Source organism: Kryptolebias marmoratus, linkage group LG15 (assembly GCF_001649575.2).
Source record: "Kryptolebias marmoratus isolate JLee-2015 linkage group LG15, ASM164957v2, whole genome shotgun sequence".
In the NCBI taxonomy this organism is placed as follows: domain Eukaryota; kingdom Metazoa; phylum Chordata; class Actinopteri; order Cyprinodontiformes; family Rivulidae; genus Kryptolebias; species Kryptolebias marmoratus.
The window spans coordinates 14,267,673-14,282,019 of record NC_051444.1 but is presented as its reverse complement, the minus strand read 5'-3'; the positions used below and the strand labels follow the sequence as shown (position 1 = coordinate 14,282,019).

General features: G+C 37.5%; 1 protein-coding gene across 1 annotated transcript in view; it reads left to right on the top strand.

Moving 5' to 3' along the window:
* igdcc4 (immunoglobulin superfamily, DCC subclass, member 4) overlaps positions 1–14,347 on the top strand; it is a 46,780-nt gene continuing 32,433 nt past the window's right edge. Inside the window, exon 1 of the mRNA XM_017423646.3 lies at positions 1–177. Within this exon, the coding sequence (XP_017279135.1) occupies positions 39–177 (139 nt within the window). The 5' untranslated portion in view covers positions 1–38. The remainder of the gene's footprint in view (positions 178–14,347) is intronic.

Sequence of the window (14,347 nt, the reverse complement as noted above, 5' to 3'; positions counted from 1 at the left end):
TTTTACGCACCGGCCGAGACAAAAGCGGATTCCAGCGTATGCATGTGAGAATAACGGTGTTATTAGACGCACGCTTCTGCCCCGCCGGTGGAAACCGAAGGCTGTACATGGCGGTGGAGAGTTCAGTTTGGCTGCTCTGTCTGCTTCTTTCGCTGTTTTGTGGCTCATCAAAGCAAGGTAAAGCTTATTTATCTTCCAGTTTTTGTTTGTTTTTGTTTTCTTTTTCCTTCTTTCCTTGTGGGGCGAATATGTGGGGCAAGTGACCACAGAATCCACTGAAGCGCAGTCGCTCAAAAGCAAGAGAGTGATTGGGGGAGGGGGGCACACTGTGGGGGTAAATTTGCACCTTGCGCAGAAGACTGCGCTGCGTCTTCACCTCACATGGCCTCTCCAGCGTTTTCATGATGTTGGAGGGGGTGCAGTCTTACTTAAAGGGGCTCCTTAATAAGGAGAGTGTCCCTGAATGTTGCCACAGGGGGGCGGCCGGAGGGAGGGGGGGGTGCTTTGAGCCAACCGGTGAAAGTTTGCTTTCATAAAGCGCCCTGTGTCAGAAAAAAGCCACATTTTTTAGAGAAATAAACTCTTTTTTTGTTGACCAAATAAACGGTTCGTTTCACCTCAGCCCCTCGCCCACGAAAGTTGAGTGAGAGGACAGTAGCGGTGCCACCGGGAGGGCATCATTTAGCTGCCCTAGAGTCCACTAAACTTCATGTTTTATCTCCAGAGAGGGAAAGGAAAGGTTGCAGAGTTAGGCAGCCCAACTTAAACAATGCGCTGATCTTCAGAAATGTATCAAATTAAAACAAATATGATGTGTATTTTGTCTGTGCCTGTAACCACTGACGGAAGTTTCATGTTGACAGCAGAACACTGCCCACATCCATGTGATATCTGTATATTCAGACTCTAGGAAACTGAAGCAAACTAATGTGTTTGTATGCACTCTAATTTTGGTGCACATATTAAGTTGGCTTTTACTGTATCGGCACATTATGTGGATCACTTTGTGTGTACCCGACCCAAGTATCATTGCTGAAAATGTACAGCGAATCGTAATAACTATGACTAATAAAGTCAGAAACTGTTTTTCTCCATTTATTTTTAAGAATACAAGTTGTCTTCTATGATCTCGGTCTAACTCAGCAGCCAGTGTAGGGTCCGAAGACTTTGTTTTGGAGCTGATGTTCTACTGGGATTGTTGCCATCAGTGATGAGATTGAAAAGCAATTCTCTGTACAGGAGCAAAAAGGTTTATGTGAAGTTCATACAGAAGTTCTTCCTTTTAGATATGCATGTTTTTACTCAGATTTGCCGTCATTCATTGTTCAGTTACGAGGAAGCCCGTAAAACTGAGGTGACATGATGTGTTCCTTGTTGACTTCTATCTGTTAAAGCAGTTGAGGGTCGGTGGATACAATTTCTCTGAAACGACCATCACCAGATGAGTTTCCAGATGAGTCAGAATAAAAAAGGGGGGTCATGGGTACTCATGACAGAGAGTACCCCACTACAGATAATCACAAACAAATAAGAAAATATGGTGCAAGTAAAGGCAGAATTTGTATGAAAACTGTCTATGGAAAGACAACTTTTGTGAGGAAAATAGTTTTACACAGGGACATTTATAAGTAAAGGTTTTCCGCTTGAACATTTAACTGATATCCTAACAGCTGCATGACGACAGGGAAACATGATTATAATATTATGGTTCAATATTGCAGCAACAATATCAGTAAACTCACATTTTAAACCCACTTTTTCTCCCTTCTTGCTTTCTGCTCTGTCAGGATGACACTGAGAACTTTCTTTATGTGTGTTAAGAATCTCAGATACACTGTGGGCATAGATGGCAGTGTGAGTCTGACTGATTTGGCCAAATATATCATACCATGTAAAGCTGACTGAAATGCACTTGGAATGTAATCACCTATGATTCATTGCAGTCCAGGTAGTCCTTTGCCAAACTGCACACATTGATTTTGTGATTTTATCACATTTTGATATATCATGCAGCCCTGCCTTGAATTTGATAAGATCTCAATATCACATTTACAGCCAACATTTTTTTTTTTGCTTTGAAATCCACTAAAGTATTCATTTATTCTTTAAGAATATACATATAATCTAGGTCAATAAACAACACAGATATGTGTGCACATTTTATTGAGCTCCAAAAGTGGAGCATGCATGAATGTTCTGGGTGCGGGTGGTTGTGGGAATGGAGGCTGGTGAGGAGTGGGGGCCGTGGGTGATGACAGGGATGAATTGATGGGTGCTGGTGGGGCAGATATGAGGGCAAGGGCTATTTCTACAAGCACAAAGAACTTGTTTTATCCAGTCTAAAGATCAAATGAAAATATGTCAGCTTCACTTAACACAACACGAGCAAATGAATGGAGCAAAAGGACCTTTGAATACATACAGTCAAACCATACAGCAGAGCTATAAAAATATAATAAAATGATATGTACAGTTCTGCAAGACTTTATGAGCAAACAAATCTGTTCATTGTGTAGCCTATGGACTTTTTCATGAGCCTATAAAATATAGTTTGTAAATACAGCATGCTTGGAAGCATAAATCAGGCACAACTCTGACTGAGAAAGTCAAAAGAGTTCATTATCTATCCAGGAGACTCAACATTGTCAGTAGACAGGTCCTAGTAAATGTTACTAAAAGTCACAAGATTTGTGAAATATTTCTGCTTTGTCCAGCTCAAAACTCATGATGTGAAAAAGTTTAGAGAAACCCAGTTTAGCAACCGCCCCCAGCAATTCCAGAGAAGCGGCAGAGTGTGATGTGCCTCCGGCAGTCATTGGGCGAAAGGCGGCGTACACCCTGAGCAAGTCCATTGCAGCGATACACAAAGGCAGACAAGAGACAACCATGCCCACTTACTCCTCAGGTCAATATAGAATCTCCAGTTAACCTAACCTGAATGTTTTTGGATTGTGCAAGGAAGTACCTGGAGGAACCCCATTAATGCGCAGGGAGAATGTGGAAACGTCTCGCAGAAAGACCCCAGCTGAGATTCAGACCTTTCTGCTTTGAGGGGACGGTGCTATCACCACCATTCAGCCCTGAGACAACCCCGCAGACGAAAAATGAATGTGAGAAAACTAAACAAAAATGTGCGGGCCAATAAAATTCAAATTAAATGGTCACAAAGATTAAAACACTTGACATTTCATTTGGTGAAAGGTTCCCCCAAGGAAGGTCAACACAATATGCTGTTTTTGTTTTGAGATTGTAATCTCCCATCTTGGACCAGTTGCAAATTGTTAAACGCTACTTCTAAAATCTTTCCTGAGCACAGGTGGAAATTGGTTGTCATTCTTGGAATAGCCAGCACAGACTTTAAAACAGGCATATTATGTTCTCTTTGTACAAGTTTACATGGTTTTCTGAGGCTCTAAATGTCTGACCTACTTTGGTCTAAATACAACAGGTTGACAGGACGAAGTGGAAATTTATCTTTTAATCCCCCCAGTCAATATGCTTTTGGGATTGGTTAATAGGTACAAATACACTTTAAAAAAACTTGATGTTGCTTATCATTAAGAGTGTGATTCTAAACATAAGATCAAATCCAAAATTTGATTTAATTTAATGATGAATTTCAGAAAATAAAATAAAAAACAGTCAGAAAATGATAAATTTCAACAGAAAAATCAACATTATAAACTTTAGTGCTTAAAAATAAACATGTCAGTCACAAAAATACAATCAGACTGCTCATTCGTCTTGCATTGTAGACAATAAATCCTATTAAAACTACTATGATACTCCTACAAATTGGTAATGTTAGGGTTAATTTAAGGAGTGAAGGGACAGGTTTTAAATCTTTTTATTCCACATAGTGCACCCTGGTCCTGTGGTTCAAAGTTCATTCTTTAACTTAAACATCAAGGCCTGTTTAGGTAAAGTTACACAAAGATAAAGCATTGTTTGGTCCAACATGGTCAGAGAGATATTTTAAAATGTGCAAAAATGCTAGAAATTTTTTTACGCTTTTCAGATAACAACACCCCCATCAAAAAAATAAAAAAACTAACAAAACAACACTTTTTTACAAAAATATCTGCATACAAGGTCATTTGCTAAAATATAAAGTTCAAATTCTCCCACAGTATTCTCAATTCATATATTCTGGTTTGCAAATGATGCTCACAGAAGCTGCACCATTGAAACAAAACCTTTAAAGTTGAATGACATTTGATAAGAGATTGAACTGCATTCTTTTTTTTCTGAAATGGTGTCTCCCCAATTCTACTTTTGTGAAATTTGCAGAAATATAGCAATTCATAGTGACTGGCTTGCATAATTTTACTTTTTAAAAAGGGAATGAAAACAGTTTTTCACATTTTTATTGAACCAGGCAAATCTTATTGAGATCACAGATCTCTTTTTTTTAAGGGAGAGCTGTAGGCAGCCTAAACATGCAGGTTTTTGGACTGTGGGAGGAAACCAGAGCACTCGGAGAAAACCCACACAAACACGAGGAGAACATGCAAACTCCACACAGAAAGACCTCAGGCCTTGAACCCAGGACCTTCATGTTGTTGCCAAAGTGCTGACAACTAATCCATCATGCTGCCATTTTGTAGTGCAGAGAAAGTACACTTCAGTTCTCTGTGATTCTTGGCTTATGAAAACAAGATACTAACACAAATCTTTGATCTTAAAACCTTGTATATTTGTATTATTGCAGCAACTTAAAATTCTATTAAAGGTTGCATCAAAAGTGGGGCACAAGAACTGTGCATCTGATACCGAAACACAAAATCTCTGCTGTGTTTTAACCCTATGTTCCACTCTATGGTGAGCTGTTTGAGCTCTTGGATTCTCAAAATATTTGAAAAGAAAAAAATCAAGATAAGTCAAGTCAATAAGTCCGGTGTAATTTGTTTGCATATTTAAAACCGTTTGGCTCATGTTTTGCCCCTTAGTCTTGTTTTCTCATGTTGTTTCTGTCACTAATTATCACACCTGCGCTCATTTGTCTTTATCTCCTTTGAGTCCATCAACCTCTTATTTTCAGTTCTTCTTGTGGGATTTGGTGCCTTTTTGGTCACTCTTTAGCTTGCCAAATCAAATATTCATTTTAACACAGATACAGTAGGGTTTTTTGTTTAATCTATTTCTGTAAAATGAACTTGTTGGCTCATCAGCCTGCCTCCAGTGTTTAGGTCTGTATTTGGGCTCTTTCTCCAACCAAGTTAACTCATTTATGACATTAAGTTTCTGGCAAATTGTTGTCTGCGTTTCCTCCTGAATGCCACAGTTATCAGTGTTTTAGAGTGTGTTCACCTCCAGTTTGTTGTGTGCACATGAAAGTAATAGCTGTAAAATCCTTGTGGATGCCACATTACTTTTCCAGGATGCACGCTGCTCGTAGAGTGACTTGTGTTTGTTATTGTTGCCACTCATGTGTAACAAACCTAAATTCACCAACTTAATGAATTCAGCCTACATTTGATGCTAGGTTTTCATTATTCTTTGCAAAGAGAAACGAGAGAAAAGAGACTGTGTCTAATTTTGTCACATCTCAGTGTAAAAATCATATCTCACCTCCTCTTCTTAACCTCCTTTATTTCAACTCAGCCGATAATAATTTTATGCAAATGTATTTCTAATTTAATGAAGCCTATGCAAAAAGAATATTTAGTGAGTTATGTTCTAGTTGTTTGTGCTTCGTTGAACTTTGCTCAGTGTACTCTATATGCATTTCTCATACATACACAGCTTTTTTTGAGATCTAAACACCAGAGCAGGGTCTGTTGAGAATAGCTAAATGCACATTAGAGCAAATTAGGTGTCTGTGTGTGCGCGTGTACATGTCTGCTTAGGTAAATGCGGTGTCCAGTGTCCCTGCCTGCTTGTTTGTGTGTAAGGTTGGGTGTGTCAGCTGCAATTTGTCAGTGCATCTTGATCCCTTCCCCAGAGAACAGATGCTAAATTAGGATTCATATTATTTAAAGATGCACTGGGCTGAGTTTCATCTGGGTATATTTGTGGAATCAATATGTTGTTTTTGATGGTGTCCTCTATTCACGCAGCCAGAAAAATGTTGTCAAGCTCACCAGCAGTTGCTTTAAAAACAAAAAGAAAAAAAAGAAAAAAAAAGCTTTAGGTTTGATTTTGAACTTATGAATTTTAATGATTTGCTCTTTAGGGTTACTCAAAACATTGTAATTATTATTTTTTAATGGATGTTTGAAGTCAGCTGTGTGGGGGCTCCTCAAACTGTGTGAAAATAAAATCTTGTTGACTAGTTTAGTAATCATCCTGGTACATAAATTTATTTATGATTATCTCCGATAAATTATTTAAAAAGTTGTTTTTAAAAAAAAATAAACCAAACCAGATTTTCTACATTATGAATTTTTGAAAAAAAGGAAAAAAAAAATAATCTAAGCAGAAAGAAACTGAGGTCAGAGGCACCAATTTGTCCTTCAGTTGCCAACAGTGGCAAATGATGGCAGCGAACTGCTCGATCTTGTAACCGTCTTTCTGTTTTTAGGGGAAGTGCCATTTTGTATAACACTGCTAGCTTCATTTGTGATTTGCCAAACATACAGTTTCTAAAACATTAAGCACAAGTAATATGTGTGCTCAGTGGAGGAATACAGAAATCAGTGGAGCGAGAAAAGATCTTTGTAATGCTGTAGTGGTTTGAGCATCATGAGCATCATCTAACCCAATCACAGTGCTGTTTAGCCCCATTTGATTTGCATCTGCCACCGAGGGGACGCAGAAAAGCTCAGGCTTTGGCTAAACACTCAAAATGGAAAAAAATAAGTCTAACAAAATGGCCACATATTTTTCATTATCAGTCATTTTGGTATGCTGGCACGTAAACGTTAGCACAGCAACATTTGCATAATTACTCATCTGTTCAGGGCGTACCCCCTCTCTGACACTTTCTGATTGTTGAAATGGGCTTCTGTCCATCCATGACTCTGAACTTCAGCCACTTTAAATCGCATTGAAGTTTTTGTGTGTATATAATATTTGCTGAGAAATGCTTCAGCTTTTTTTAAATGCACATGACTTATAGTCTGTTCTGTTCTTTTGCGGTGCAGTTAAATATGCAAACAGTATTTTTTTTTCTACTAGAATAAAACACTTATTTTTGCCTTGAATAGGCTCAACCAGTGCACAAAAATGTGAGGAAAACTGTAGCTGTGTGTCGAGACTCTGGTAATGTTTCATCTGTTTATTATAACTATTATAGATATATAACACATTGAAAACACATACGGCTCCATAGAGCCTGTGTTTGTTCTATTCTACGGGGCTACTGTGATAAAATAGTGGAGGCCAAAGAGTAGACATAAGACTCAAGGTTCTGTGTGTGCGGTAATATAACCTCAGAGACCTTTGAGTTGTCATGAAGAAGAAGTGATCTAAAATTTACGAACACTAAACTGAAAAACAAACAGAATTTTTCACACACACTGCAACGTTGTACCTTACTTAAACGTTTTACAGTTCACCTCATTTGCATAGAGATGGAATGTGATTAAGTTTGGCTCTTTGAGGTTGTAAGTACTTTAATTCCAGGATATTGCCACCTATTGTTATTTCACAGCACTGGCTCACTTGGTCAGGTTTCCCAAGCTATGTAATTAGTTTTTTACACGATTTAATTTTAACCCTTGCGGAGATTCACTAGAGGAGGTATGCAGAATACTGATATTTACAACCAGGTCTGAGGTCATTTCAAGGCAAAATAACAGTCCTATTGGCTGTGTGGGACACTCATGTGAGCTTTTGCTTCGATGATTTTGCCTGTGTGTGTGTGTGCCTTTGTGAAAACATCCGCAGCCTGGCTTCACTCACTTACTTGCCTAACTAGCCTGCAGTCTTCTCCTCTCCTCCTCTGCCTGGTCACGTAAGAGCACAGTTACACTAAAGGTGCTTGTGTAAATGAGCAGAAGTGGGTTGTTTGTGAAGTTACAGCATATTCTGTGTGCTCTAGTGGGAGACAGTCTCCTAGGAATTCAGTGTAAAGCTGCACTTAAATAGTAGTTTAATATTTTACAAAACTCTACACCACAAAAGGCACACATTGAAGAAGCACTTTAATAACCTTAATAACCTTTAATATTATGTAAACACCCTCCTCATTCTCATTCAAATGCAGTATGTTATTCAAAGATCACAGCACAACTCTTATCCTCTGATGAAAAATGTCCTCAATGAGAATCCTGCTCTGATTATAAAATGTAAAGCCTGATCAGAGTCCTTCCTCTGCATAAAACAAGCAGTGGCAGATGGCAGTCTTATTTGTCATTCTGACATTATGTGAGATGCTCAACCATGATCCTAGCAAGAGAAGATTTTAATTTAAACTTCATTCACATTTAAAGCTATCATTGGGAAAAATGCAGTGTTTTTGAAATGTCCAACTCATGTTTTGTCTCTCTGCCTCTGATATAAATGTGCGTAGTCTAAAACCCAATTACCTAACCAGATTCAAATTTGTTCATCACTTTCACCAGCCACTTCCTGTAGGCTTAATGTGCTTAGTTATGAGGAAAACCTTTTCTGATTTGGATCTCTTTTGTAACACTCATGTCAGTTTTATTGTTGGCTGTGTTGACTCATGCAAGCGCATATGGCACTTGACATGGTCATGTGGAGGCCCTGCATGCAACGAAGCTCCCTTGTGATTGGAGGAGGCTTGACTGAAATGAACGAACACTGTACACTGGGATTGAGGCATGAGATACAATCTTTACAATTCAATTAACTCAGTCTTTATCCCCTGTTCTCCATTCTGGTCTCATGTTTAGCTCACAACATCCCCAAATTTCTTTTCTTTACTATGTCTGAGAAAACATAGGAAAGAAACCCCTTCATTTTGAGTGCAGACAAACATGCTTAAATATTATTTCATGGAAAAACTGACCTTTAGAGCCCCCATTTGACAGCAGATGACTTTATGACGCAAGACTGGAAAGTTCAAGGGCAGGTAGAGAGCATACAAAATGCAAGTCTTGCTTATGAGTTTAGAACCCATTTTACACAATTATTTGATTACTTGTTTACGGTCTTTGGAGATGAATATGCATTAATTTTTTGATAATTAAATTTCTATTCACTGTATTCAGATCAAAATAATCTAAATGTATTGACTTTAGCTGTCAGCATATAACATTTTAATGTTTTTCTTTGTTATTCAAGACAGTAAATTGAGCACGTTTTATTTTTTATGATAATCTGACCAAGCAAGTTATGAGAAAGTTTTGACTACAGCAATAACATTTTTCGTAGCAAAGTAATAAATAATTGAAAGTACTCACTAAAGTCTGTTTGAAAATGTCATTTGCTGTCAGATGTAAAGCCATTAAATCAAAAATGAAAATAATGCCAAGTTTTTGAAGAAACACATTTTTTTCCAAAAATGTTTTTAAGTATGGTTCTTTATCAGTGAATACATTCCCCAAATTAGTGCCATCTTTCTCCAGAAATTAATGACTAATATAATTTGTTGAACCCTTTTTAAATATAATTTATTTACAGGTTACTGCTAAGTGAATAACTTTTTTAGTTCTTTTTACTTCTTGTCATGTATATGTTTGTGTATATTTGTAATGTAACTGAATATTAATTGGATACTTTTTGGTTATGGGAAAATAAATACAATTCTATTAGACTGGGGTATGATTAACTTAAACAGATGTTTGAGTAAACTTTGCTAAAACCGTTGATTTATTGTATAAGCCTTTGCTCGGTAAAGTGACGTGTTTCTAGCCATGACTTGGTGTGAGAAAAACTCGGGTGCATTAACGTGGGCGGAAACACAGCTGGAGCGGCTAACAATTGACACGACAGCTGTTACAGGGTTGAGTGACTTCCAGCTTCATCGGGGCTTCTCAGACCTCTATAGCATTGCTTAAGTATTAGACATTTGCCAATTTGCCACCCAAGCAATCTAAGATTTACTGCCCAGGGTGACTATGTCTGTCTAAGCCATGCTTAAATTTTTTTCTATTTTTTCTAGGAAAATGGGAAATAAGTCCAGTGATCATACAAGGCAAAAATGGAGTTTGTCCAACTGTTTGACAAGATCCTAACACCACCAGATACACAGTCACAGCTATGATAGCCGCCACCATGTTTTAATAGACTGTAGACCCTGTTGTACCTCTTCCAGGTCTTTGTTATGTTTTTTTAACTATTTCTTATGAATTTTAAATAGTGAATTTATGTTTTAGATAGTTTGTCAGACTTACTGCCTTTGTTCAGTTTTATTCTATGCTGTACATGTCCAGTTTCCTGTTTCTCTTTCTTTTTGAGATTACAAATGTCAATTTGTAGAATTTTTTTCTCTCTAATATCACTTTAGGAATCAGCTTGTCTGTGCAAAATTACAATTTTGTACCTGTCATCTTCGCTATTTTTGAAAAACTTTGAAAGGCTTTCTGAATGCTTGGCTAACTATCGCTCAAGGTCACTTTAAAATATTGCCAGCAGGTCTAATGCCTTATAATATGAAAAAAAAAATTGCAAAAGATGAACAAATTAGTAGTGACTCAAGGCTTATGCAGAGCAGTGTAATTTTATCGAAACTACCAAATACACAAAGCAATATTTGAAATGAGATCAAATATCTACTAAATATTTAGACAGTAGTAAGATGCATCTGTCACTGTGCCTCTGTTTCTTGTTGTTACACAGAAATCTCCATTTGCACACTGAAACCTGAGAGTCTCTGTTTCCCCACAGGGTTTATTGCTGACTGCTTGCTTAGATTATCACAACTGTGGTTTGAGATTATTGATTTATTCACACAGGGAAGTTCTTGGCTACAGTCAGGCATAAGCAAGGTCTATGCCTGTGATTTTATCTTGTTTTCAGTGGTGTGATGTAATTGAGTTACAAGAATATGCACCTTTTAAAACGAAACAACAATCAAGACTTGAGGTTGGTTAGAAACAAGTCAGGTTTTCCAAACATTCATGCACAGTATTGTGCTAACATCATCCGGGAGCAAATCAAATCAATTATCTACTGCTGCATAGTCAATTTAGCAGATGTACGAAACAATCTGTTTATCGCTGCTTATGTGGACTTTTGTGATTGTTCTGCTCCAGACTGTCTGCTGTCCTGTTTTGCTGCTTTCGTTCAATTGAATTTTAAAACTCTCTCGATCGTAGCCGCGCGAGTTTGGTCATCTGTCGCATCCTGAAATGTTTTGCAGAGTGTAAATGCAAACATTGTCAGTCCGTAAAGATCTGCGATCATTTTTAAGCAAACATAGAATTTGTTAATAATACAGTATATCTCTAAACCCTTTTTTAAACAGTAACATTTTGATCCAATCTCAAAAATCTGTTGAATGGCTTGCAAGGAATTTCCATTTTGCACACCCATTAATCAGAGTAGTAATCATTTTATGACCATGACTTACTGTAGTTCTTTCACTTCCTCTCCAGTCCCTTGTTAGGGTTGCAGGAGTTGTGCGTATTATTCGGCTCCAATCACCAGATTGAGATTGTTTTTGTATATCATTCATATTTTGATTGTTTCAGTCCTTCTGCTTTATTGAATTACTGTCCTCTCTCCACTTGGCGTAAGCTATAAACTTCATTTACTCGAGTCAGTTGGACCACTCAGCTGCCTCTAATATTCTACGCTTCTCTTTTTGGCAGATCCTACTTGTACAAGCAAATGTCCAAATGGGCAATTCACAGATCCTCTCTTCTTCACTGCATTGCTTCCCCATGAGACACTTTTAGTTACCGTGTAGGCAGTGAATACATCTATGTGTCAGTGTATTTTGTTCGCGGATATGACTATTCTGCTTGTGTGCATTCTTTGATAGCTACAAAACTAGGCCATGCCAGAGTTTCAGGTACAGATGTGGATGTTACATTTCTAGATATCATCAATGCTGCTTGAAATAGGTGATAAAGCTCACCTTCTCCTGTAAACAATGTTAGATCCTGCTACACATCGATCAAAATTGGCCTCAGTAACATTTTAAAGCTGGATTCTAATATTAAGTTTTATTTTATTGAAAAATTTGTTTTACAATAGATAAAATGTAAAAAAAAAAATCAAAGGAGATTTCCTTTTTTTTTTAGAATTATGACAGCAAGAATCAATAAAGGATCACAACCATCTTTCATGAAGGGAAGTTCTTGGCAGTAAGCTGGGAAATGGCAGCAAACATTTTAATGACTTAAGGAGACCTGATTACTTTAAATAGAAAAGAGGAAGCAAGGAGCTGCGGAGGTAATCTGTGAGAGTTTACACACATAAGTGGTCATGGTCATGTTTGACTATGTTCAACATGTGTTTCTGTTTGAATGAGGTGAATCTTTTTGATGCATGTGTGTCAGCGTGTGTTCACAGTGTTGTGTTTCCACAGTGGACGTGTGTTGCATTTGCCAAAGTGCTTTGCAGCTGCCTCAATCAGCGTTACTCTTCATCAGGAGGTGATGGTGGGAGATCAGGCCTCATTTAATCAAGGAAAAAAAATTCCATCTCCCATTAACTTAATTAATCCGATGACAGAGAAAGACAAGCTGAAAGAAATCTGCCTCTGTGTGCATGTGTGTGTGTGTGCAAGAATGTACTTCTGTGAGAGGAACACATAATCTAATGATGGTTATATTTATGTAGAAATATTGAACAGGGTTCTTAAACTTTCAGTCATTAGTGCAGTTAACTCTGCATGTGGGCAGCTAGGTGCTTGTAAAGATTTACAAAGAATATTCTTAACTTACTTTCTAACAGGAGTTTTTAGCTGCAATTTTTTTACTGAGTCTTTAATCTGAAAGGAACTGAGAGAGTATATAGATGGCTTTATAAGATGTGTTCACTCTTACTAAAATTTAATGAGATGTCAACATAAGTACAGTTTATATCGATTAACTTGCATTATCAAGGTATTTGACCAGCTATCACTATCAGGAAAAACTGTGCGTCATAGCTGTTCACCCTTGGTCATATTCACTCAATGCAGTTGTCTGTTAATGTATGACCAGAGCAATGTTTACTAGTCCTGCTCCTCAGGGCACAGTGCCCTGTATGTTTTAGATGCCCCCCACTTCTTCAAACCTGGTTTAAAGTAATGCAATTATCAGATTTCTGAAGAACTCAATAACAAGCTGTTGAGGTGTTTTTGCCTTTTGATTCAGGTTTTTGTAACAGGGACAGATTTAAAAAATTCAAAACAGTGGGCACTGAGAACCGGGATTGGGTAACACGGAACTATAGGCTAGATATATGAAGTCTAAGTAATGATTTTTGTTATCAAGCATTTTCATCTGGATGTTTAAATGTCACAGATTTCACCATATCAACATGATCCGAGCTCTTCAAAGGATAAGCAAAAAAAAAAAAAAATCTAGTGGTGTTCTGTGAAAAGCTTGTCAACAATAGTTTTTTTACCTGTTGTGGGTACCAGAAACTAGCAGGTACCAGTTAATGGTTATTCTGAGCAGAGCCAGAACCGAAGTGAATTGCTTTCTTAAAAGAAATCCAGTCTCAAAAATTGTATATCAGTTCCTGCTAATTCTGTAGCATGTTCGGTGGAGCCTGAGGCACTTCCTGCAGGAATATAATATTTCTGCCACCCCCCAAAAAACAAATATGAATACCCTCTCCCTGAAGTGCTATGAAATATTTGAGAGTGAAGTTGTTTTAAGATGGCAAAAATCTGGTCTTGACCTTGCATCAACAAGTTGTTTCCCCAAACAGAGGTCATTTAAAGAGGCATTTACAACAGACAAGTTATAAGATGTTCATAACCTTTTCACTCAGAACCATTTCAAAAGATCTGAGTTTTTTTTTCCTTTAAAACATTCCAGGTAGCAGATTTATTCAGCAACCATGCACATGACTAATTAGGACATCTTTCTCAACTCATATCCATACACATTATTTATATACTCAGAAAATACCGTTAATCAATACACAGTTAAAATGATGCTTTGATAATCACACCGCCTGGGAAATCTACTGACATTTAATTAGTTTGATGAGACAGTCTTTACTGCAGTGGCTGTCACATAACACAATTTATCTTGGTCATCCTGGTCTAGATGTTTTAGATATTTACCTGCGTCATCACACCTGGTTGAAATGATTGTAATTAGCAGGTTTTTGTAGAATTTAAAAACAAGCAGCTGGGGTAATTCTTTCCTTTGAATCAGGTGTGTTGTTTTTTCTTCATGTTCATGTCCACGGTGGCATTGAATGTTAGTTCACTATAATGTAAGTCATCCCTTTGAACATTTGTTTTAATCTTGCACACTTTGAACCACTGAATTTTCTTGATGAAAAAGCTGTTCATACAGTGGCACAACTCAGTTCCTCCTGCTGTTTT